At 35.0% G+C, this 27,548-nt stretch overlaps 1 protein-coding gene across 4 annotated transcripts; it reads right to left on the reverse strand.

The window, feature by feature from the left end:
- On the reverse strand, positions 1 to 27,520 carry LOC122006934 (pumilio homolog 3-like). Of its 4 annotated transcripts, none has more exons than XM_042562639.1 (11): positions 27,311 to 27,520; positions 27,120 to 27,235; positions 26,368 to 27,025; positions 23,950 to 25,403; positions 9,161 to 9,302; positions 8,985 to 9,092; positions 5,675 to 5,887; positions 5,467 to 5,577; positions 2,277 to 2,471; positions 1,552 to 1,726; positions 1 to 335 (listed from the first exon to the last, which is right to left on the reverse strand). In XM_042562639.1, the coding sequence occupies exons 3-11, from the start codon at positions 26,902 to 26,904 to the stop codon at positions 268 to 270; spliced, it is 3,003 nt and encodes a 1,000-aa protein (XP_042418573.1). In that variant the 5' UTR covers positions 26,905 to 27,025; positions 27,120 to 27,235; positions 27,311 to 27,520; the 3' UTR covers positions 1 to 267. The 4 variants fall into 4 exon arrangements, with proteins under 4 accessions (XP_042418573.1, XP_042418571.1, XP_042418574.1 ...); XM_042562637.1 differs by having other exon boundaries at positions 27,086 to 27,235; positions 27,311 to 27,519; XM_042562640.1 differs by having other exon boundaries at positions 23,950 to 24,652; positions 24,776 to 25,403; positions 27,086 to 27,519.
- Between the last annotated feature and the right edge of the window lie 28 nt (positions 27,521 to 27,548).

Consider the following 27,548-nt stretch of genomic DNA (forward strand, 5'->3'; position numbering starts at 1 on the left):
TAAACCAAAAAGATTACATAACCAAAAAATTGCATGATCAAATAAAACAAGATAAATCTGTCTAATGTACCAACTCTCCACATCTTAACATCTTTACAGTCATCACTCTCTTTATCATCTTTACAGTCATCACTCTCTTTATCATCTCTTTGAACTAATTAGAGCTTACTTACCTAGAGAATTTACAACTTTTGGTACCCAGGTAAACATTCGTACTGTCTATTAACCCTGTAAGAACCTACAAAATGGCAGGAGCTCAAACTATCCTCAGCTGTACAATGTTGGTTCTCGTGCTACTGGACTGGTGCTTGGGGTCTGAAATTCAATCCTCCTTTCTGCAAAAGGACATAATGAAATGCCAATATGAAAAGGAACTTGGAAGATATAAGTGTGGGTAGTGGCAAATTGTAGAACCATTTTAATCTGTCACATGTTTTCTGTGTTCGACAATGAGAAGAGTAGCACAAGCGTTAAGAAAAGAAGGGACAAATAGAACATATTAAAAATTATAAATTTCGGTCTTTGCAAGAAGGTTTCAGCTCCACACAACATGAATGTGGCTGAATTTTGCACTGTGTTCATCTATCCTAAGGGTATTAATCAGCCCTAGGTGGATCCAACATGTATGATTTGTTTTTGCATCCCGCTACTTTAGTACACATACAAATTCTGTGATGGTTGCATTCGAGAGCACAAGTTTTCTTGTCATGGATTGTCCATCAAGCACACGAGGTGAAATATTGTTTACAATCCATCAATTTTGGATTTTAGAGGACAATAGCACTGTATGCAAACTGATTGAGAGTCTAACCACACACCATTTTTTATCTTCTGCGTATTTATTTTCTTTATCATCTTGTGCCATTGAAGATGATCAAAGTTACACAAGGTGTTTAGGGTTTTTCACCAAGGAGATGAATTTAAGCCGCATGGCTGTGTAATGATTTCAAAGTGAAAGCTAATCTATTCTCTCTTCTTGGGGCAGAAAACAAGAAATTTCTTGCTATTTTAACCTAGCAAATGTTCTCAGAGAAGAGTCAACCCCAACACTTTGATAGAGCATAAATTTTAAACAAAATCTAAATGAAATGAAGAATTTGAATAAGCTAAAAGGGAATATTCTAGTAATGCTAGGTAGTGGTAAATGGTAGAAACATTCAAAGATGGTGTATCATGTATGTATCCCATGTTTGCTATATCTTTTGATAAATAATTATGCTATAATCAAAATCATAAGCATCAACAACCAATCTATTTCTAGACAATAGGATTCATCTTCCAAACCAGAGATAAATATGGGCAAGAAAAAACAACAGTCGGATATGATTTCATAACAGTTTGTATTCCATCTAAAGGGTTAAAATTCAATGTGATAAATGGGCAATTTGGAATTTAATGACGAACACTTTTTGACATTTGACTAAAAAAATGTAATGAATGAACAAAATTTGGAATTTACAGACAAATAATGTCAGTTTCCTTTTGATTTGACTTTGGAGTAGGAAATCAAATGAAGCAACTAAAACAGCAAACTAAAGGACAATGCCTTACCCCCAGCTGCAACAAGTTTCTCCACACGAGCAACTATATGCTTTCCGTATGTATATTTCTTCAGAGCACTCAAGTGGTCTTTTATTCGTGACACTATAAACTCACGCTGCTGATTGTCACAGGTCTCTAACACTTTCTGTATAACGTAGTTAGCAAACTGATCTTTCATCATTGCCTAACACAAGGAGATTATTGTATAAGTATACAAAAGAAGAATATTTGAGTTTATACTCCTAGCTGTTCTTTTCAGACTATTATTGTAAGTCAGGATCTTGTATTGTATGGAGGAGAAGAAAACCTTTTGCAAATTGCTCATGTAATAGTTAACATGCTAGAATAAAAATGTTATACCAAGAATGCAATGCCTTTCTTTCACTTCACCACTAATAAAATGGTATTATTAGAAGACATTATTCAAAGACTCAAGTTATATTACAATATAGGAGTTGAACTTCCAATAATAAAATATGCTCCGACTAACTTGGAGCTTGAATCACTTGTTCAATGCAATAAAATGATGTCGCACACTTCAAAAGGACCATATATGAGAACAGCCAAGCGTCCTGGGAACTATTTCATGCTTGGTATTTTGAGAAAAGAAAAATGCCTTCACCGCATTGCCCAGATAAACTGTGAAAAAAATTAAGAATCTAGCGACATGGTAGAACAGAATTTGTGCATGGTAGGGTAAGTTAAAAAAAACATTTTAAATGACAGAAATAAACCTGGAGAGGCTCATTCTCATCAGTTGAACCAAGCATTTCATTTACCAAAATCTGGCGTTCCTCAAAACTACCAAAAGTCAAACACTTTTCAACAACATTTGAAGCAAACTTCTGCAAACTCATCTGAACTATCTTTCCAGACAACTGCTTAATGATGGCAGAACGCTCATCAGGATTGCCATGCTCTAAAACATGCTGTTACAAATATAATTTCAATGAGTAAAAAAGCTTCAAGATTACAGAATAAATATTGTACAGATCTCAGCATAGAATGCGACAAGAAAGTCAAACACAAGTTTAGTTAGATCCATGACTCATCATGAACTGAAGCTAGTATGTTGAACTGCAGCGAGATATTTCTGAATTTTCTAACATGAAGATGGTATTAGAACTACAGAAGATATAGTTTCCTAAATTACCAATTGTGGTGGAGTGATTTTATGCATTTCTAAAAATGATTAAATTTAGGAGGGCATGTCCTTGTCAGGTCCAAACTTGAATTGCCACTTTGAAACCACCAAGAAAAACAACCTGAACCAAAACCAGAGCAACTGATTGAACTAATTTAAGCTGAAATATCCAATGTAGGGTTATTTCAAAAGTTATACATGGTACATTTTACTTCCATATGAAATGAAGGTAGTTTTAGTAATAGTTTAATTTAACAGTCATTTGCTGAACTGATTTTAGCATTTCTAAAAATGATGGGATGTCTTCAAAATGTTAAGTCTCTTAGCAGGCCTTTGGCTTCCAAACTCCAATTCCCATTCTAAACCATTTAGAAAAATTGGAACTAGAGCAAGGGTAGAACTAATTTGTGCCAAAACAATTAACAAACTGTGGTAGTATAGGGTTAACTTTGAAGTTTCACACAGTTGATATTCCATCCATTGTTAGGAACAACAGCCTCATTATTTACTAATGAAGATATCATTAACAGGAAAAAAACGGGTAGTTGACATAGAAAGGAGTTTTTAAAGCCTTGAATGATTACCGTTTGAAAATTTTATAGGATTGTGGCATGTCCCAACATTCTTTTGTAGTTTTATGCATTGGGGGGTTGGTGAGCTATTAGGAAACAAATAGCCCAAAAGCTTAATATAGTAAAAATAAGAATGCTAAGACAAATGCACAGAGTTATTCCAAAGTTTACAATAAAATTTCAACAAAAAAACAAACTAATATGTGAGAGCATTTAAGTGTAGCTCCAGTGGATGATAAACAAAAAAAAAATGTGTTGATATGGCATGGACTTGTTCAAAGGCATAATTTTAAAATTTAAGGAGTTCAATAGATCAGACTGGAAGATGAAAGGGTAGTCAATGTAATATAAATGGTTTAATTGATTTGATTACCAATGATACAACCTTTGTGTAAAGGTCAACATTCAGTACCAAACATTTGGGACAAGTGTGGCTCAACAATGATCCTGATAAGTCATATAAAGTATTGTTTATGAGTCAAATGTCAATATTGTCAATATATTCTTTCCTTATTCTTCTTTCCTTATTTAATTTTTATAGCTATAAATTCCTTGATTGTCTCTCTCATCATTGTTATATTCTTACTGTAATTATTGCTGTATTTTTTCCTATATTAAATCCTAGGATTAAGGGAGTTAAGGGATCTGGTAATCCTTGATATTTATATATTGTAATTCTCTTAGTGAATGAGATAGAAAATATTTTTTTAGAAATTCTCTTTTATTTCTTTTTCATTTTCTTTGTAATGGTATCAAAGCCAAAACTCTGAGATCATTTCATCCTATGTCTGATTTCTTGTCTAGCTCAAAGATCTTAATGTTTTGTTTTGTTTTGTTCTCGTGTTCTTCCAAGTATGTTTTCTTCGACCTGATCTCGTAATACTTGTTTGAACCATGTCTATGGAACGATCTGAATATTTTCTTGTTCGATTTAATGGAAAGAACTATTCTTCTTGGGCATTCCAATTGCAGATCTTTATCAAGGGAATGGAATTATGAGGTCATATTGATGGGACAAATCCTGCACCTAACAGCGAGAAGGAGAAGTAGAAATATGTGAAATGGGAGGTGAAGGATGTTCAGATTATATCTTGGATCCTTGGAAGTGTGGAACTCTCCATACTTCTCAATCTCAAGCCTTATAAGACCTCTAGAAAAATGTGAGATTACTTAAAGAAAATTTACAACCAAAGTAATACAACACGAAGGTTTCAATTGGAACTCGAGTTGAGTCAGCTCAGTCAAGAGAGTATGTCAATCCAAGAGTTTTATTCTTCCTTTGGAAACCTTTGGGTTGAGTTCACCGATATTGTGTATGCAAGTGTATCTTCTGAAAGACTCATTGCTATCCCAAGTATGTGATCCTGTCCGAAAGCGGGGAGGTGGAAAACTAGGATTTGGCAGCTTCACTGACAACACAAGTTTCTAAGTAACAAATTGATGTTGATAGACTTAACTGCATCAATTTGAGGGGGGATGCCAATATTGTCAATATATTCTTTCCTTATTTAGTTTTTATAGCTGTAAATCCCTTGATTGCCTCTCTCATTATTGTTATATTCTTCCTGTAATTATCGTTGTATTTCTTCCTATATTTTAGACCCTAAGATTAAGGGATTTGATAATCCTTGATATCAATATATTGTAATTCTCTTAGTGAATGAGATAGAAAGCATTTTTTCCGAAATTCTCTTTTATTTCTTTGTCATCAAACCCCCATTCCAACTCTGAAGTAACCAGGATAAACCACCCTGAGGAAGTGGAAACCGAACAAAAGCTGTAGCTATAAAATGTCTACACACACTAGCCCCAGGTGTTTAGTTTTATTTTTACTAGTCACTATATAGATAGACATAGGTGGTTCTCAGTTAGCTAAAGTCACTATAGCATCCAGTTCCAACGTAAGTTCCAGTGAGAAAAATAGCAACCAACCCTATAGCAGAGAATCTTAATTTTATACCAGAACATAAACTGCATAGAAATTGTTGATCCCTAATTTAAGTCTGATGGACACATGAAATGCCCAACTAGAAGTATGTTTCTCCCTTAACCAGATCGGCTAAAAAGCATCTACTTCTCCATGAGACTCCAAGTAATCATGGAACATAAGAAGAGCTACTGGTCGTCTGGTCCATTTATGAACAATTACATTAGTGGACCAAAACAGAGTTAACTGATCAGTTAACCAAAAACATTAGTCACACAAACCTGGACAACATAATTTCCATACTGGTCTTGAACCAATAAACAAACAGATTGTATAATCTCTCCCATCACGATATGCTGGGTTTTCACGTCATCACAATACTCCAGAACTCTCTGAAATCAATATAAGAGTTAATTAGCCTGAGGAACAGGCAGTATGGACATAGAATTTATTATTTGAAAAATGCCAAAAGTTAAAGGGCTTATTAACCTGTATAACCCGACAACCATATGGATGTGTAGATAATGCCACAACTTGATCATAAAAAGTGGATATGATAAACTGAATCACATCCTGCGGAACACACTCGATACATTTCTGAATAACATGGTTTCCATTTTGGTCACGGACACATCGAATGACACTTCCATCAAGTTCCAAAACTATTTTTTTCTTTTGATCCAAATCAACCACTTCTATGGCCTGTGAAGTATGTCATGTTTACTTTCTAAGAGATTAATCAAAATATTCCATACTATTAAGTTCACATAAATCTAGAAAGAAGCAAACCACTAGCAAGACAACATACAAGTCAAGGATATCCTGAAATATCTGTAATTCATATTAGGAAAAGGCATTATAATTAAATTTATTGCATATTTTACACTAGTACTTAAAATAAATAAAGATGTACATCTAACATTGGACAATGAGAATTCAGTAGCAATAATTAATAAACCTTAATTGAAATTTTTTCATAATCAATCTGGGAACAAAAGCAACAGAAAAATCAGTCATTTAGGCAAAGAAACTACAATAATATTTGATCAGTAAACCTCTCTTAGCAAACTTTTCACACCCTGAATCAGGAAATTGCCTTGGTACAGAAAGTTCCAGCCTCTTCCAAACTAGAATGATGGTTAGACTAAGCTGCTACATGATTAAAAGCAAAAAAAGTAATATGATATGAACAATGGACACTCACAAGAGTGTTCAAGCATAAACTTCTTGCTCCTAAGATTTTCAACAGAAACAAACAGACACCTATATGATATATATTCTTTTGTAAATAAGAAAATTTTCCAGCAGTGCCTCCTTTTTTTGTTTGGCTCTTTTCCTGATTATTACAGAAATGTCACATGGCAGTTAATCCCTTTATTCCTATCGTCACTCCTTGTCTGTCCAATTTTCACTTCTCGCAGCATTGCTTTTCACCATCTCATCACATGCCTTTTATTCCTTTTTCATTTGCAAAAACAGAAGGTGCTTATCCTCTCACATTCATTTTCACTGTCTCTTTGCATTACTTTTAGCAATATCTATTGTCTTTCTTCCTCCCCAAATCATGAGGTTGGCCTCATTTGTATTTGCATGTTGCTTATGCCACTCAAGGTGAAGAGAAAGGACAAGGTAGACATAGATGTGATCATCAGTGGGACACCAGGCAGTGTACATCAACCATAAGAAGGGCGGACCACCACCATCATAGTGGTTCAAGATACCACTAATTTACATCAACAATTCCCTGTTGGCAGAGTTGATGCAGGATGTCCAAGCAGAGAGGGTCACATGATGACTCAGGCCTATGATCCAGTAATATGGAACTCTAACACTGCCATATTTGTTGATGATTAGTATTAGTCATAGGGATCACTCTAAGCCCGACGTCCATTGTGGTTGGAATTGAATGGATCATACAGAAACAATAGAGAATTGCAATGAATTCGACAGAGTAAAATTAGTGTTGTTTTCAGCAGTGAAGACAGCAAAGCCTAACCTCTTTATCATCTATCAATCTTGCCTTTATTTGTAATCAACCTAGGTGGTTCTTATAACATTGCAAGAAAAATGAATAATTTTGTCTATAAATATGAACTTTTGTGTTAAACACATAAAGAATATGATTAAGTTGATTCCTATGAAACAAACAAGGATGAAACCAAATCATGTCTCTGCTGACTGCTCTCAATCTCATCTCTTCCAACCTCTTCTTTACTGAAACAGAATTGAAACCAGATGTTTTATCGTATTAAAAGCAGAAATGAACTCATAGGAACTGTGGAAGCCATTTTGAAACTTCCTAAAGCATGAACAGCAACTAACTGATCAAATTGAGAAGGTGATGCAAAACTAGTCTAATGCTTCATCTCAGATGTAAACACAATAGATAATTTTTAATTAAAATTATCATATATGTGTAGCAAAGCTTTAGAATGGAATAAAGAAACTAGGGTTGTAAATGAAGCAAACATTAATGAATAAACTTGGTGTTCGACTTAGTAAGAACTTGTTTATGTTCATTTAAGATATACAAGATCAATTAAATGAAAAGGCTTGAACAACTTGTGTTCAGCAAATTAGTGAACAGCGTTCACAAACAAAACTTGTGAACCATGTTGATCAACAAAGCTTTTATCAAACTTGTAAATAAAAAAAAAAGTTCTAAAAACAAACAAACGCACTTGTTATCGAATTGAGAGCTCGATAATATCTAAATGAATCAAACTCAAACCAAGCTCAAGCTCGTAAAAAAAGAAAGCAAGCCAAGCTAAAACAAATGTTTCAACAGCTTGGTTCATTTTAGACTCGGCTTGGCTTAGAATGGTTACACTTAAACACAAAATTTTGCACAAAACTTGGAGCCAACTTGGCTGGTTTACAACTCTAAAAGAAATTGAGTGAGAACAATTTATGTTTGATTTTTGTTAATGCATTTGAAATTTATTCCAATGAACATAATGAGATCTCTTGCCACAATTTTTTTTATTCAAGCGTACATTGTGTTTTATCATTCAAGCATTTAATTTTTTCCATGAAGCTAAGTGACACACAAGGTAGATGAGAAGAACATGTAGAATAAGCTAGTCATTCTAAATAAAGTAATAAAGTTACTCTTTGTAAATTCTCGTGTTCTAAAGATAACAACAAATAATTTTACCAGCGAACACTAATAAATGCACAAAGTCTTAAAGAATGGTGTCTTTCCAAAAGATGTGTAAAGTGTGTGGGAATTTACTTCCCACAATCTGTCATATTTGCAAATTGATTTAATGCTTAAAAATAATTTTACCAGCAACCAGTGATTAATACAAGGAAATAAAATATTAAAGAATGACACTTGAAACTTTTCTAATTTGTAGTCATATTTATATTTTACATATAGTTGACCTATACTAAAACTTGTACATATAAAAACCTAAAAAATTATAAGACAATATCCTAATTTTTTATTATTAATCAAAATTACTTTAAGCTAAGATAAATAAGAATTAATTCAATGGCCCTAAATTTCAAGCTACACATAGCGCAGATATTTATCTAGTTGAAAAGGTGATAGTAAGTTTGAAAAAACATATCACAGCTGTTTGAATTTAAATAAATGAATGATAACTTTAGTAATTTTAAGTACAAGATCAACATGGGAAAGCAACTAGGAAGTTTCTTTACTTCAACAAAAAAAAATTAAAAAAGTGTCCATTACTTGGTATATCATCAGAGAAAGGTCATATATCACATGAAATCATACAAAATGAAGATACTAAAAAAGAGCATACACGCACAGAGGACTTAAACTAAATACCTTTTGAATTACCCGGCAACCATACATTTGAAGGCTGAGAGCCAATACATGCCCATTAAGTTTGTTAGCCAGTTCCCTTCTCTGAGCTGAAGATCCATGCTCAAGAAACTAAATCAAAGCTAAATATAAGTGACATTGTGGCACGTGCATTTCACAAATAACATTTCATACAATACCTTCTGCACCACATAATTGCCAAATACATCCGACATCAAAGATATAGCATGAGGCATGATTTCTTGGAAAACCATGTTTTTCTCTTCAGTTGTAGCTATTTCAAGTTTCTGTTGTATAAAACGACTCCCATATTGGTCAGCACTGGACATAAACAAAAAGAAAAAGATTGATGGTTTAGACCATGACACACAAAATTATGTCAAAACCTTTATAAACATGGATCTTAGATATATTTTAACTTGGCTAAAAGTTTGATCATATTAAATTAGTAATTATGCCACTGCAAGAAGCTTAACGGTGGTATTCATGTGACTATTCACAAATAATAGCTACACAAGACTTGTTTTTATTGTTTCCAGTGGTTATACAAGGTTCTATTCCTTTAATGTTCATTCATTTGGTTGGTTTCCTTCTAATAATAAGATCATAGCTATTTGATAGTCTATTGAATTAAATTTTGAAGAAAAAAATTACAAACATATAATAAACATCTCGACTAGTGAGCTATCAACCACCAGATGTTCACTGGAGATGTGTGATCCACTATCATATCACAACGCTTACAATGCTAGTGGAATTGATTCTCTGGCCTATGGGTTTGTTGAAGAATTGGACTAATGTTGTATTGGTGTTATTGCTTAGACTTCATTAGCATGTCAAATAATTAATTACAAAAAACTACTTATAATTAATAATTCAAATTTTCAGTTCCTCGGATACTCTAAGCCATCCTTTGCGGATCACCTCTAAGTACACCTCATTTCAGACCTCTAAGCTTTATCGAACAAAATCCATCTAATTTGATTGTGTCAAAACCATCCATAACAAGCAATCTTATTAAGTCACAAGCTATGAGAGCTTCATATGAAGTTGATTGCTTGAGAACATTTTGCACCAACAATTGAGTCAAAAGAAATATGCCAATAGAAGTTTTAATTGATTTGCAAATTTAAAAATTAATTATCTAAGACTCCAAGTTCTTGATATCATTTTGTTCAATTTGCCTTTTTGGCTTCTTTGGATAATATGAATGAGTTATGTAAGCCTGTGTTGATCACATCAAGTTGTTTCTTAAAAGGGTTAAGCCGATTATCAAAAAAACAACAAATTAAAAGGGTTAAGTCAATAAGAGGTTCTTTTAAAATTATATTACCAAGAGGATCATCGAAAATGTTATTAAAGGATTCTTTTAAAGTTACATCATCTAGGGTTCATCTAAAGTGTCATTAGGGACTCTTCTAAAACGTTATCTAATGACTTTCATAGAATCAAGTTAAGAGGATTTTTTAGCATGATTCTTTCATTTTAACTACATGATGTTGACTTTGAGTTTGGTTTACCTAAGGAAGATTACTTTGAGCTGACAAACTTATAAGGAAATTAGCATTTTACGGTCAATTTTATTTTAATTTCAAGGCAATACATGATGAGGTTTACTCACATCATGTAATGGTCGTCCTCAACATTGTCAAAATTTCTACAGCTCCTATGAATTTATTATTGGCAAATTATATTCATTAACTGATGTCAAGTGATGCCAATCAAAATGATTTTCAATGTCATCAAACTATCGCATGCATAAGCTTATATCGAGCATGATTTTTAGGGAATAATTTAATTCTTCTCTAAAAAAGAGACAATTTAATTGTGCACAAATATCCCTGTAACTCATAGAGTTGTAAGTGTAGAAATAATTATTTTAGTTCTTATGAATTAAACTCACCCTTTACATGGTAGTTGTTGGTGCTGGGAGCACCACATTGAGCCTATGTTTTGATGTAGGACTAAGTTTAAAGTTGGTTTATTTGTGATTTGATGAGTTTATCGAGTTTGCATAAGCAGGTAACTTGACAAATGATAAAGTCCTAGTTGGGAATCATGCAATGGCAAAGACCTAGTGGGACTAGGCAATGGAAGTTTTGATTGGAACTAGGTAGCTGAATGCCCTAGTGGGACTAGGTAAGGAGGTCCAAGAAAGAATCAAGCAAAGGAAGACCAAGTTGGACTAGGCAAGAAAGACTTGATTGGGAACCAAGTAAGGTATACCTAGTTGGGAACTAGGTGAAGAAAATCTAGTTAGGAACCAGACAAGGTAAACCTAGTTGGGAACTAGGTAAAGAAAGTCCGAGAGAATCAGTTGGGATCTAAGGTCTTGGCAACAAGTCCAAGCAAGTCAGCTAGGAGCAGAGGTCTAGGCAACTATGTCTAAATGGGTCATATGGGAGTTGAATATCTACTCAAGGTACGTTAACCATTTATAATCTCGTACTTATTAATGTTTATCGTGTAGGGAGCTATTCAACAGTTCCAAGCGATCGGAAGGAATTCTAGGCGAATGGTTGCGGATAAGTCTCGACTGACGAAGTCAATAGCTTCCAAGCAACCAGAGTGAGAAGCAGGGCAACCTCAGCGTCCAGGCGACCGGAGAAGGCTTCCTAAGAGATCGGAGACGATGTGATCCAACGATTAGAGGAGGCGATCAAGATTGCAATTTTACCATGCTCTAGGCGCTCGAAGGGAATCCAAGCGACTAAAGATCGTAGAAACGTTATTTGCAACCACGTCAGCAAGCTCCAAGCGACCGAAAGGAGCTTCCAGTCGACCGAAATGGTACCAAGCTAGCTTCGACAAGGCTCTATAAAAGGAGGCTAGAGGCAAAGCTTTACAACAATCCATCAAGAATTCTCGCTCTCGAAACTATGTTCATGTGCTTCTGTTTTTTTGTGTCGACATGCTACGCGTGTAAAAGATTAATGACAACTCCGATCTTGTAACTTTTACTTTTCAAGTTGCCGTATTTTCTCATTATTTGCGCTTAACTTTTGATTCTCGTTAAAATTTTCTCCACCTCCAGAGAGTTTATGGAAAGAAGCAATTTTAATAAGAATCCTATTTTTATTAACTTAGATCTTGAACATTAATTCTGCTCAACTTACTATTAAATTTTGCATGCTACTTGTGCTAAGTACCTTATTGATTCTTGCATGCTAGTCTGCTCAAGCGTGTTGGTGCTGGGAGCACCACATCAAACCTATGTTTTGATGTGTGGCCAAGTTAAAAGTTAATCTTGTGTTGATCTGATGGATTGTATCAAGTGTGTAAATGTAAGTTACTTGACAAGAGGTGAAGTCCTAGTTGGGAACCAAGTAAAGCTCAAGTGAGACCAAGGAATACTTGATTGGAACCAGACGGTGAAAGTTCTGGCAGGGCTAGGTGGGAATGTCCTAGCTGGGCTATGTGAATCAAGTCAAGGGGAGTCAATTGGAAGTTGAGATCTTGGCAACAAGTCCAAGCAAGTTGGAAGCTGAATCTTGGCAACTAAGTCTAGATGGGTCGGCTGGAAGCTGAACATCTAGCTAAGGTGCGTACGAGTAACATTAATCTTCCGTCATACTCATTATGTGTTACTTTTTGCAAGGAAGCATTTTTACCGGTTCAAGCAACTAAAAGGGAGTTCGGGCTACTAGCTAGGGATAATCCTCGACTGATGGAGTCGGAAGGTTCCAAGCAACCGGAGTGAGGAGCGAGGCAACCTCAGCGTCCGGGGATAGCTTCCAAGTGATCGGAGATGACAAGATCTAGCTATCCGAAATAGGTCAAGATCGGCAATTGACCAAGCTCAAGGCAATCGGAAGGAGTCCAATTGATCGCAGACCACGAAGAACATTATCTATCGAATAGAGTTTGCAGTCACGTGAGCATTGTCCAATCGACTGGAGTAGTGCCAAGTCAACATCAACTCTGGCTCTATAAAAGGAGGCTTGAGACACTTGTTTGAGGATCCATATCTCTGGACTACTCTCTTTGTGCTCTCCGAAGTTCTTCTTGTGCTCCATGTTAAGGTGTTGTGCTCACGAACGCTAACGACCAACGGCAACTAAGAGCGTCTAATTGTAATCTCTATTTGTTGTCATACATTTATTATTCATTTTTGTGCACTTAACTTTTTATATTCTTTTTGAGGTTTCTCCATCTCCAGGAGTTTAGTTGTTGACTCTGGCATGCTATTTGTGCTTAATACTTAAAAATCTAATTAATACTTGCATGCTTTTTGTGCTCAACATATTATCAATTTTCGCATGCTTATTATGCTAAGTGTTCTAGAAGTCCTACATTCAAGCTTGGTACTTGATTGTTGAATCTTGCTTGATTGTTATCTAAGTTGCATACATTTCACTTGATCAAATTTGTGTTTAAGTTAGTTTCTTTTATTCCGCTGCATACTTAGAATTCTTTGTTTAGAATTTTAAAACGATCACTCGTAAAATTGTAAATGTTATAGCATGCAATTAGATTCTACAAAGTGTTCTCTAAATTATTGTATATCTGGCTTAGGATTTATTTGGTCTTTTGTTTTGTTTATGGTTTAGCAGTTTTTATTATTATCAACTCCTAATTCATAAACACTATCCCCCCCTTCCGTCTTGCATTAATTAGATCCAACATTAGTAAGGCTTGTGTCTCTCATATCTCATGTATTTTAGAGTCAGTTGTGGTGATTCCTCTCATGATGTTGATCTAAGTATTAACAAATAATGATGCTTATAAAATAAATCAGTGTGATGCAATGAATGACAATATAAAATTTAGTTATGTTTATGATGATCTTTAATTATGAAGCTCTATTAAACTAAATAAGATTGACAATTTTAATAAAGAAAATATGTTTTATATAGGATGATGTGATTCAAGTTTGATGTCGAAGTTGCATATAGATCAAGTCTCAGTTGATGAAATAAGTTGCATTTTGTATATCTCCGTCTAGAAATTTGTATATTCCTCTAGCAATAAGCATAATAGTGAATCCTAACCTTGTATTATATCTCACTTAAATGGCGAGCACTCACTTAAACTTCTTAACTTTTTTCTAACCAAAACCCGGTAATATTTTTTAACTACCACTTTCTTCACTAATTTTCTTGATTTTTTTTTAAAAAAGAACTTAACTAAATTAAATGGATCCGGCCTTCATGTTCAGGAACATGAATGTGAGAAGAGTGTGAGAGGGAGAAGTGAACCACTAGGCTTAGACTTTGGCTCTAGTGCCAATTAACTCAACATCGGGCTATAGGTGATAGACACTAACCTTTCACAATAAATTTCACCAAAATATATTAATGATTGCAAGGGAGGAATTAGTGTGGTCATTGACAAAAGGGACCAGGAGGAGGTTTTCTACTAATGCCAACAAGGGCAAGCATTGCAGTGGCACTGAGTCATAAGGCAAAAGCAGATCTTATGTGCTTGCGACCTATGAGCACAATTATAGCAGCGCAACTAGGGAAGCAAGTGGTTGGCATTGATGGATAATATTGGTGCCCAATAGAGCCTTTTGGGCATTTGAGTATGGTGCTAGTGTGCTTCGGAATAGTAAAGGGGTTAAACAGCGCAAGCAATGGAGGACAAGGGTTGTTGCACAATGTTTTGTGGAGGATAAATGTCGACTATGATCATAGTTGGTAGGCATAGAGGTGGTGAAAGATGATGTGATGTACAAAAAAGGGTAATTAGTATCGAGATCAAACTGCCATACTCTGGCTTGGTTACCAACTAAAGTAGCACCACACTGGGCAAACGAAAATGATCTTATCGAGAAGAAAATATTATTAATTCAAAGATGTCTTACACAGGAGTTAGGGTCTTTTTAAAACCTCTAACCCAACAAAAAATATAAATTTAATAAAACAAATGGATAAAAAGTACAAATTTGATATGGTTTGACAACTTAGGAAACAAATTGTTGGAAGAGCATTCTTTTATTTGTTAAGATAAAAGGGAAAACACTAGAAGGGAAAGGTTTTAGGCTTAGTAGAATAAAAATAGAATATATGGAATTTAAGTTTAGCAATATTAGACGCAATGAAACAATTGTTAAGATAGGAGATAACGAATTGCCCGAAATCGAGAGTTTTAAATATTTAGGATCATTTTTGCAAAATGATAGAGAAATTGAGAGAGATGTCTTACATAAAATACAAACAGGATAGTTGAAATAAAGAGTGTCGGGTGTTTAATGTGACCGTAAAGTACCTCTAAAACTTAAAAGTAAATTTTATAAAACTATAGTTAGACCTGTTATATTATATGGAGCTGAATATTGAGTATGACTCGAACACATTAGCAGAAGATGAGAGTTGCAGATATGAGGATGTTAAGATGGATGTGTGGGCATACGAGGATGGACAAAATAAGAAATGAGAGCATTAGAGAGAAAGTCGAAGTTGCATATATTGAGAGAAAACTCCGATAGACACGTTTAAGATGACACGAATATGTACTTAGATGATCAATAAATGCTTCAGTTAGACGATATGAAACTATGACAAACACGCATATTAAACGAGGAAAACAAAGACCAAAAAAGACTTGGTTGGCAACAATAAAACAAGATAAAAATTATTTAAGTATAGATGATGATATAGTAGGAGATAAAACTCAATGGCATAAAAGAATCCATATAGCCGACCCCACCTAGTGGGATAAGGCTTGGTTGTTATTGTTGTTGTATATTAGATTAGTGGATATTTTTTACATTTTTGTTTTTTTATTTCTAATTTTAATTGCTTGGAAACAACTTCTTGCAAAAAAAAGGGTAAGGCTACGTACAGTGGATCCTTCCCCAGAACCCCGCATGGCGGAAGCTTTGTGCACCGAGCTACCCTTTTGGGGAGCCTTGGCGCAACGGTAAAGTATTTCTAATTTTAATTGGATTAGAGGATGACAAAGACCAAAACTCCCCTTTGTGTTGGAAATTGAAAATTGAATTAAATGAAAAGTATTAACACATGGAATCCTAATCCTTTTTTATAAATTGTCAGCTCAACTTATTTTCATAGAATAATAATTTTCCCCTCAAACTCCCCTCAAGCTAGTGAATAAGTGTATCATTTTTAGCTTGGATACAATACTTTGAAAAAGTGAGTTGTTTATCCATTTAGTAACTAAGCTATCCGTGTATAGATACTTAAGGATACAAATCAACCTCCTCTCTAGTTTCGTTGATAAAGTGTTTGTCGATTTTAAAGCGATCTGTTCAATCATATTGTATCAAATTGTGAGCTAATTTAATCACGAGCTAATTATTATGATAAAATCTCATTGGGTCGTCTTACTTGATAAGTCTTCTAAGATAATCTTTAACGAAATTAGTTAACACACACCATGAACCACTAATCAAAATTTTACCAGTGTACTAGACTGCATTACCACATGTTATCTCTTGCTCCTCCATGTCACAAGGTTACCACCAAGAAAGGTGCAATATGTTGGTGTAATCGACCTCCAGAGTTTTGATGTTTATTTGACAATATGTTTAATGGGATCTAGTTAAGATTTGCCAAGTAATTTAATCAAGGTTAACCAAGTTAAGTGAGAAGTCATGATAAGTAAAGGTTGACCTAGGCAAATGAGAAGTCCTGACAGGTCAAGGTTGACTAGATGTCTTGCAAAGGTAAATCAAGGTTGACTAGATGTCTTGCAAAGGTAAATCCCAAGCAGTTCAAGGGTGATCGATGTTTGGCAAAAGAAAAACTCTAAGGGAGTGAATATTAGATAGTAAGAAGTCTCGGAGGAGTGAACTCCAAATAAGAGGAAAATCCTAAGGGAGTGAACCTTAGTGTAATAAGAAGTCTTGAAGGAGTAAACTCCAAGCAATTGTGACTGAAAGAAGATTTTTGGTCGACGTGTAGTCGACCAGACCAACATATTTGGTAGCGTTGCTGACACTGTTTTGCATTACTACTTCTATTGTGTTAACTCAGTGTTGCAGAAAAATTTTGGTGGGTAAATCGGACACTAAGCAAAAGAAGAAGTCCAAATAGGTCAGCTGAATTAGATGTTTGTCGGGTAACTAAGGTAAGCCCTAGAGAGTCCCAATTGGGACAACCTTAGGCGTTGATCAACTAATGGAGGTTTCTAAGTCGAGATCAGACAGTCCTAACCGTCAAGATTAACTCATGCGTAATTATATATATCTAACTCTATTTTGCAGGTGTATTATTATTATTCTTGTTGTGCTAACTTTGTTTTGGAGAAAAGCAAAGTTTTGGTTGAACGAAGGGTTCAATCGACTAAACAGGGAGGTTTAGTCCACCGATCCTAAGAAGATAAGCACAATCGGATTAAGATCAAGTCCAAAATGGAAGCAAAGGTCCAGTTGATTGAACAAGTTTGGAAAGTGCAGATTGGATATGATCAGATCGAAACAGTAAAAGAAATTTTGGGGTCCAGTCGCTTGGATAGGTGTTCAGTTGACCGGAAAAGCTAATTTCATGGGATCGATAAGGAACAGGATCCAATTGCCTCAGTCGACCGGACGGTATTAGTCACTCATCATCTCCAGTTGACCAAATGAAGCATATAAAAGAAGCCTCATGATCCAAGGTTCAACACTTCAATCCAATTCTCTCAACACTCTCTCTTTCTCTACTATTATGTTCATGCAAGTATTGCTACACCAAAACGCTTTCCAACAACCTACGACAAAGCTCTATCTTTAAGTTGTCGGTATACTTTTACCTACTTGCATTTACATCAAAAAGGATAGTAGCTTGTTACTATCTCCTTCATCTTTTGTACACTTTCCTCCTCCGAAAGCTTTTTCGGAGAGAAGAATATTAGTGAGTTGCTCATTCGGAAAAGGTCCAAGGGTTTGTTTTAGTTTTCGATTGCGTATCTCTATTTGTTTTTCAAAAGAAAAGAAAGATTTTCAACGAGCGATATTCAACCCCCCTCTATCGCATGATCCAATCCTATACAATATCCTATGGTTGACCTCCTAACAACTGTTGACCCAGAATCATCAGCATCCATATGTGGCTCTAGTACAATCATTTCCTTTAATACTCTTTCCTAGTATTCCTTTGGGCTGCTCAATGAGTTGCTTGAAGATGAGCTTCTTATGCTATGTTTGGTCGTCTATAAGACAGATAAGATTATGGCATTCTTATCTATTATGGCATCTTTCTCTTCCAAGCATAAGATTTGGGTCTATTAAAGAACTTGCTAGCTTGCATGATATCTTGTTTGTTTGTTTAAGAAGATCTATAAAATTGTATTGCTTATCTAAGGAGCCACATCATTTATCACTCTTATATCATCAACATATACTAAAAATGCAGTGACTCTCCTTGAAAAAGAGTATTTGATAAACAATATGTGATCCCCTTAGCTTTGTCTATACCTTATAGCAATCATAACTCTTGCAAATTATGCTCGTGGTGATTTCTTAACTTCGTATAAAATTTTCATACAATATGAGCTTCCAAATTATTTTTATATCCTGGTGGGACTTCCATATAGATTTGTTCCTCTAGTCCTTCATGCAAATATGCATTCTTGACATCAAACTCATTCTCAGCATTTGGGTTGGATTCTTGAACTCACAATAGTTCAGGGGTGACCATCTTATTCCTTAAACATGTCTGGTCAAGTCTCACATTTTTAACGAACAAGCTTGGGATTTTCAAGCACAAGTTCAAACATAGAATTTGACATAGACTTAGATACTGATTTAGATATTGGAAGTAATACAAGAAAAAAAAAACCTCCATCCTAATCTTCTACCTCCCTGAAGATAAAGTGGTGAAGTAAGGCCTGTGCATTAAAAGTAATGTCTGACAGATGGAACTTCTTTGATAGAGGATGATAACACTTATACCCTTTGATAAATAAGTCAAATATCTTATGGACAAGATTATTTTTAGCGTGTATGTTTAAATAGTATATTAAAAGTGTTTCTCTTGAACTCTTAAGCCCTAAGAAATCCAACTATGAAGAGAATTGAAGGACAAGCAACTAGGAAAAATATAGCTATGAAGGTTGGTAGAAGAAATCCAATTATAAAAGTTGGTAAAAGAAATTCCTCGCTAGAAGACCGGCAACAAGGACAAGTCAACAATGAAGGTCGAACAATAATAGAAATATCTAGCTGTGAAGATTGTTAAAAGGAATCAAGCATAGCTCATATTAGCAATGAAGGTGAGGCAATAGATAAAAAACCAGCCTTTAAAAAGAATCCAATTACGAAGGTTGGTAAAAAAAATGGTAATAAAGGTTGAGGAAAAAAAATCCAGCTATAAAGGCTAGTAAAATGAATTCAACTATGAAGGCTACAATAAAGGTCAAGCAAAAGGAAAAACTTCAATATAAAGGCTAGTAAAAGGAAAAATCGGCAATGAATGCCAAACAAAAGAGAAAAATTCAATTATAAAGGATTCAACTGTAAAGGCTGATAAAAGAAATCCAACTATGAAGGCTCTAAAAGAAAAAATTAGTAATGAAGACCAAGCAAAGAAAAGAATAGAGCCATGAAGATCAGGAAAATAAATCCAACTATGAAGGTTGATAAAAGGAAAAAATCAATAATGAATGCCAAGATAATCTGATGATGAAGGATAGAGAAAGGAATCCAATTATGAAGTCCAATAAAATGGAAAAGGGAAAATTCGAGAATGGATGAGAAAAGGAAATATAATAAATCTAGAATAGTCCGACCCTTCCTTAGGACTCTGCATTGACAGGAGTTTCATGCACCAGACTGCCGTTTTGGGTTTTGATTGGAGGCATCACAAGGGGAAAAAAAAAGAATAAAAGAAAAGGAAAAGGAAAAGGGACAAAATCTATAATTCGTGAGAATAAATGAAAAGATATTTCAAAAGATGAAAGTAGCGGGGAGATGAAGAACATAAAGATAAACACTAATAATAGAAAAATCAAAAACAATGAGTTAAAGAAGAAGAAAAAATAATAATAAAAATAAATTAAATGAGATCGAGATAAGGAAGATAAAGGAGTATAAAGAAGAGAAAAAAAATTAGAATAAGTTATCATGGACATAAAGCAAAGAGAGAGATAGGTTTCCCAAAGAAACTAGTTATCATTGCTAAACTTAATTAATAAAAAAGATATTGCATTCATTGGTAAGGAAGAAATTTGTATTGTGGGGTTATTTCACCGGTTGAAGATGGAGATGAAAGTTTTGTTTTTTTTTCTTTTACGCACTAATCAAGAAGGAAATATATACATGGATAAATTATAAAAAGATAAGAGGCAAAAAAAAAAAAGTAGAAGAATTACAAAACAGGAAAATAAGATTAAGATGACATGAAGAAAGAGAGGATAGAAAAAAAAATAAGATATAGAATACAAAAAAAATCAAAGACTAAACTTTTTATTCGTAAAGAAAGAATAAGGAGAGGAGGAACCAAACAAGACACCGAAGTAGTGCAAATAATATATGGATAGGACGGTGTTGACAATGATGATGAATTAAAGGATAACCAGAACTTAGACTGAATCACTAAGTTTTGGCTTTGATACCATGTTGAAAATTAAAAATTGTATTAACTGAAAACTTCTCTAATACATGGGATCGTAACCCCTTTTAATAGATTGATATCATAACCTATTCTTCATAAAATAACATATTATTCTAAATAGACTTATCAAATAATAACATTTTTATGGAACCTAGCTACACTATTATATATATATATACAAAATCAAGTTTCCTCACACTTTGTAATGCATCTTTGAATCAATAATATTTCTCTTTGATAAATTTATCGTCGTGGAAATCATGTACTTCAAGTTCGTCCCTCTGCAGCCTATTGTTGTTTCGTGCTCCTTCATAAGCTAAACCTTATCAGTATTATTATCATTCTAAGCCTCGCCTTCCACTGCTATCATTTATGCCACCTTCACTCCCAAACTACAACCTCACTACCTCCACTCAATAAATAAAGGCATGAACCTAGGTGGTTGTTGTGCCTCTTCCATAAGTCAAGTAAGCCATCGTTGCACAGGGCACCCTCAAGGGTTATCATCAGTAGCTTTTACTACACCTTTTCTTCATCTTTGTTCCAGATCTAGAGATCTCTCTTATATCTTTTTCTTCATCATTGTTCCAGACCTAGAGATCTCTCTTAGAAAAAAAACAAAAAAAGAGAATTCAAATGGTTGATCTCCACCTCATCCTTTGGATCTCATACAAAACTTGGTCAAAGACAAAACATATGTTCAGCATCAAGATTTGCTCCAACATTTATTACAAATAAAATCTTACCAGGTGTGATCTGAATCTTGCAAAAGATCGAATAATTTTAGTGCAAAACGGGGATAGTCTGAATTTTGTACAGCACAATGATCTGAGTCTTGACCTTTAATGTTTTCACCATCTTCTTCTTTTGATCTCTCTAATGTACTTTGTTTCTCCTAGTTACTAAAAGTTGAAGCTTGATTTCGTTCTCACACTTTTACCACCCTTTCCAAGTAAGAAAATATTGCAATTGATCACAAGATAAAGATGATGCTTGCATCTCCACAATAAGCATAGCTATGAAATTTATAATGTGAAGGAATCAGTTGGTACTAAAGATTGACGAAGCGTGACATGATAAAAAATTGATATACAAGGTGAAGACTCAAGTGTCTTATTATGAATTACTAAATCTTCTTATTTGAAAATTAAACTAATGTTTGAATAAGCCACTAAGTTTAAAAAAAAATGCACTAAAATCAACTATACTCAAAATATGGCTAAATATATTAGACAAGTAACCAGTTGTGTGACAATTTATCCAGATATTTTATTATAATCATTTAGCAGTCTATAATTATATTCTTTGGTGGATGAGAAGAAACATCTATTCCATGACATCAACGCCCTTATCCCAACAAATCTATGGCAATTCTTTAATTTGGGTCAAAAAAATTATAACGTTGATCTCAAGGATGCTAGAAGAATCAACCCTCTCATCTGATACACAAGACTCATTTAATTATCAGTTAAAGTATTATCATCTATTAAAATAGTTATTAGCAATTTGTTACTATAAAATTTTCGTTCAATTGATTTCCTAATTATTATATGCTTCTGTTTGGAAGTAAAGGGCAGCCCAATGCACGAAGACCACGTAAACCCGTGACCACTAAGTCACATGGCAACAACTTTACCGTTACGCAAAGGCTCCCCTTCATGCTTATATTTGTATGTAACAACCAAAATTGGTCATTATAAGATTAAAACTCATTTGCGTTAATTTTATATCATTGTTGAAAGTGTGCTACTCAACCAAAACCAAAACTCGAGCACATAAAAGTACTTTAAATCTTGACTAGAACCCATGATATAAAATATTGAGTTGTGCCAATTGAGATGGGTGGAATTTACAATTCCACCTATCGATCGACACCAGCACGAGTTCGAAGCCTTGAGGTCGCCCCGACCTCACGACAACCTCGTGCGATCGTGGAGACAGTCGAACCACACAACAACCTTTTAAGGTCATAAAGGTAGTTGCTACCTTGTGAGGCTATGGAATTCATTTTCGTTTTTATTTTTTTCATTTCCATTTTTTTTATTTTTTTTTATACAGTTAATTCTAATTCCTTTCCCTCTCTTAATTTTTTCTTCCTTCATCCGTTAATTTTTTTCTACTTCATCATTAATTATTTCTTTTCCCTTCATCCATCTATGAGGGTAAATAGAGAAGAAGAAAAAGTCTCTTTACCTATTTAAGGATAGTTATTTTTTCGCTCCTTCATCCATCCACGAGATAAACAACAAAAATACCTCAAAAAGGATAGTTAATTTTTTCCCCTCATTCATTTATCCATTGGTAAATAGAGAAAAATAAACTTTAAGAGGGCGGAAATACATTGTTAGAAAAAAACATATATAATATACTATAATATAATATAATATCTAACCTTATAAAATATACTACTATGAATTAAAAAATATATATATATAAATTTGGTTTAATTTTAAAATAATTAAAATAAATTATGTCTACATGGTGGACTTCAACTAACCCTAAATTGACTTTTACTCAATAAGCATCAAACATTTTTAATAACAAAACTTGAATTCAACATTCAACATCTCAAATATAACTCAAAAGTAAACATTTATATCAATCAATATTATTAAAAATATTTTTTAATTAATATATTTATATTTTAGAAAAGGTACCAGAACAGCATTGGCACGAAAACAACATCATTCCGGTCATAAATGAAACTTCACCATGATTCAAAATTTTAAACCTTGACCAAAACCATGATAAAGTTTAGGATCCCATGACATCTTCAATTTAGCAAAGATGATTATATCTGGATCGTCAACAACTTTGTGTTTTGAAGATGGGCATCTTCAAGATTGTCATCTACTTCAATCAAACCATTGCATCCTCAAAATTTCTCAATCTTTTGGCAATGCTCTAGCTTTATCACCTTGGTTTAATGTCTTTTCATAATTTTTTTCTACAAGACATTTGATATAACAAGTTGTACATAATATTTGTGCCCAATTTGAGAAGAGTTAAATTATTAAAGTTATTAGTAACATTTACAGGTTTAGTCCGGAATTGGGTACTTTGTCTTTGAGTTTCATGAAATGCTGCACCGCCTTAGCCCCAAGACAACTTTTCCCTACCTCCCAAATGTCAAACTTTTGAACTACTCCTTGGAGTTGTTCCCAATATTGTTCCACCGCAATGTCAGGGTTCTAGATTACTCTTTGCTGTTTTTCATACATATAATAAATCTTCTGAAATCATTTTTAAATTGGATAATTCTTCATCAAATTTCTTTTTTATAAACAACTGATATTTTCTCATAGCAATATGTGTAGATTCTGCTAATAATTTTGTTCAAGTAACTCTAGCCTATTTTCTTCCACTGTATTGGTCATAATAGCACAAGAACCTAAATCTCTTTAAATAAACTAGCTGTTCTATCTAAAAACATAAATGCCAAATGTATATAGCATGTAACTTCAGCATACCTGAATTCCACAACATGGCCAGCAATCTCAGCAAGCTCAAAGCATCTTGTTTTGTTGTTCTTGAACTCCTCTAACAGTGAGGATGCTATGTGTTCCTCCATGTTCTGGAGTTTATTAAAAATCCATGATCCTATACTGCTACCTTTTTCGTTTCTCAAGCCATAAGGAAATTGCATAGAGCAATCACCAAACCAAAGTGTGCTATTATGTCCAACCGGAGAACCAAGCCGTCCTGCTAAAGGGCTTTGTGGATAAGGTAAGCCAAGTCCAAAAGTAGGATTAGCATAGTAACCAGCATTAAGTGAACCAGATTTTGCGAGCATTGGGAAACCAGACTGTTTCTGTGATTGAAAATATGATTCAAGGTAAGCCTTTAATGGAGGATCACTATAGTTAGCAGCAACTGGAGAAGTATATTCAGCAGCTTTCAGGTTCTCAAAGTAGAGAGGGTTATTAAGAGGTGTATGGACAGCAGATGCTGCAGACTGACTGCCAATTAGACTATGATTCTGCCAATCTGCAAGTGGAGTTAAACTTGGTGTTACATAAGTACTGCCTCCAGAAGCCCTGGATTCTGTTGTAAGAAATGCTCCTGAAGCAGAAGCATAATTTCCAAATACAGAGGGCATAGTTCTTGAGTCAATATAATTGTGCAACGTTGAAGGTAATGCAGAGGTACCAGAATAAGTACTGAATCCACTACCTGCAAAGGATGCATTTACACTCTCAAAGTTCTGATAATGGCAAAGTGAATTATCAGGACCAGTAACGATAGTTGACGAAGGTGACTTCACATATGAATTGGCAGTTGATTTGGTAGACCTACATGGTTCAACTGAATCACTAGCTCTGGGACCTGAATCTCTGACCTCCACCACACGTCCAGAAGCAGCATCAAGTGAAGACTTGAATGAACCTGCAAGAGAGTGGACCTTTAAAGAATATGGATCCAAATTGTTCTCCATAGTGCGCATGTTAACATTTTCTTGGATTGACAGCGAACCAAATAGAAAGTTATGGTGATCATCCAATTCACTTCGAAGATCTGATTGACATACACTGCCATTGTTTAGTGTGCCATTAGTTGATAAGTTTAAACTTGATAATGCAGCTATAAGGTTATCAGAGTCAATAGAACTTGATATGTCTTTACACTTCTGACCATTGGGACCAATTCTCTGGCCTATAGGTGGAAGAGAAGGACTAACAACCCTAGCAACTACCTGAGGATCAGAAGCAGTGTTTTTGCCAAGCGATGAATTTCCAACTGATACAAAATTATGTGGCATTGGAAGTCCGTTGATGCTTTGTACGTATTCAACAGATTTTTGTGCAGCTAAAGTTGAGATTTCATTGTTTAAAACAAGATGAGAATCAACAGAGCTTGATACTTCAAGATCATTCACATGGTTACGACATAGTGAATGTGGTGGCACTTCACAGTCAAAGTCATCCTGAGAAGACAAACAATATTTCTAACTAAATTTAGAAAACAAATTTTGAACAAGTAATGTGCGTCTCTAGATGACATCCATAAAACAATCCTAGAGGATATCCATCTAGAATGAATTATATGCATACTGAATAGAGATTGAATGAGAAATAATTTAACTTTTGGTTCCAAAAGGCATGCTATTAGTGATCAATCATAATTCATAATGAGGGTAAATAAGAACATTTATATACAAAAACATCTTTACAAGAATGAGAACATTAACATTTAAAACATCTTCAGAAGAACCATGATTCACAAACTCAAGGAGTATTACAAAAAGTTAATATTAAAAAAAATGTGCTGATTGTAATTCCAAAAGTATGTGTGACATTTTTGCCAAGTGTATGATTCTGAGTGTTACACCAAAATCATTGGTTAAAGATGCAGTATGTATATGATGGCTCGAACTTCAAATTCCATTGTCAATATGCTATTTGTCGTCTCATACCAATTTTATAGTATACCGATCCAATTCCATTTCATTCTCATGTTAAGTATCTTTTCCTACAGGTCTTAATGATAATATTAACTTAGTAATATGCCACTTCTACTTGAAAATTCTAAATTCCTCCATGGTCCACAGTCACCTTAACTTGCTGTTTCTGTGTCCATCACCGAACCATTTTCCCATCTAGCAACATGTAATTAGAATCCAGATATTTAATGACCACGAACATTGAAGGAAGATGAACCACTAGGAAGGTCATAGAAAGTATCTTGGTTATTGCTCAAAGTAAGTCAGCGAGCAATTTAAGATTCTTCATTGAGGACAGTTCTACTCCAACAAAACTTAGAGCATGGCTTGCTATTTCTAGAATAACTCACCATAGGCAGCAGAACATACTGCAACAATAAGTAAAAGGAAACAAATTTGAACAAGATATAGATATACTGGAGGAGATGTTTTTGGCATGGAAAATCACCTGAAGGTCATCAGCAAAGCTCTTTTGTCGACCCAGTGAATACTGAACCAACCCTGCTTCTGTGTTATCCAACCATTCCCTTTTTTCTGGGACCTCCCTTGGGTCGACAGCAAGCTCCTCTGGAGTGAGCATTAGCTGCTGCGACAAAAGTGAGGCACTGCCCCCTTCGTCCCACAGGTTCATTGTCCTCCTATTCCCAAACCACTCACTAGCTGATCTTCCAACTTGAAGCCTATGAATCGACCTTGAGTCCTCTTTGGAGAGCAACGGCGGTGGAAGCCTAGGGTTCAGATTGACATGCGAGCAGTAATAAGAGAAGTAAGCCGGATGGGATCGGAGTTCCTCCTCAGATGATGGCTCATTTCCATTCTGCGATTGCAACAAATCCAGCACACCGGCTCTGACCTCCTGACTCAATATCCCTCCCACAGCATTTATGGACCCCTCGACGGTTGGTGGGGCTGAGCCGCTGCGGAAAATATTGAGGTCCCTCTCTTGATCACTCATCTCATGCTTCCTCTGTTCCAGCAGCGGCATTCCCAGCGCCCCCAAATCATCACCCTTTAAACTCTCTCTTTTCAGGTCATCAAACCAACGCCCGTCTAGGAATGCATCGTCACTGGCCTCTCCTTAGGACAAAACTCGTGGCAATGGGACACTGTACAAAAAAAAATTAATGAACATAGAACAAGAGATGCGTTAATGATTGTAATTTTACCAGCTCTACTCTTCGAAAACACCAACATAGCTACCACAAATTAGCAATTGTATCGTTCACCACCAAACTAAGTAGCGCATCAGTTCCGATTGAAAACCTCAAAATCCCAACTCTACAAACGGGCACATAGCGGTTCTCGGAGATGCACCGCTGCGCCAAGTTCAAGTTTTTCTTAAGGAATTCGATAGATCGGAATAAAAAGGTGCAATCTCAACTTCACTGAACTTGAGATGATTGCTAGTTGGCGACCCGCTCCGCCATTAGGATGGAAGGTGCAGCTTGCTCCAGGCGCGGCCTCCTCAGAGGCAGTGGGAGCGGAGAGTGGGAGTGACGTAGTGCGGCGATAAGCAAAAGATGAGGAGGAGGCCAGCCGTCTGATTCTTCATCGAACGGCCCAGGTGGATCGAGCCTCCTGCAACTGCAAGAACCCTAGGTTTCTAAGGCAAATGCTTAATCCAGATAT

The sequence above is a fragment of the Zingiber officinale genome, chromosome 7B, assembly GCF_018446385.1.
Source record: "Zingiber officinale cultivar Zhangliang chromosome 7B, Zo_v1.1, whole genome shotgun sequence".
NCBI lineage: Eukaryota > Viridiplantae > Streptophyta > Magnoliopsida > Zingiberales > Zingiberaceae > Zingiber > Zingiber officinale.

Excerpts from the sequence above, each read along its gene's own strand:
- LOC122006934 (XM_042562638.1), bottom strand. The coding sequence starts at position 26,904 with ATGCCGCTGCTGGAACAGAGGAAGCATGAGATGAGTGATCAAGAGAGG. Across the intron at positions 25,404-26,367 it reads GCTTTGCTGATGACCTTCAG|GATGACTTTGACTGTGAAGT; the intron begins GTGATTTTCCAT and ends TTGTCTTCTCAG. Across the intron at positions 5,578-5,674 it reads ATGGTTGTCGGGTTATACAG|AGAGTTCTGGAGTATTGTGA; the intron begins GTTAATAAGCCC and ends TATTGATTTCAG.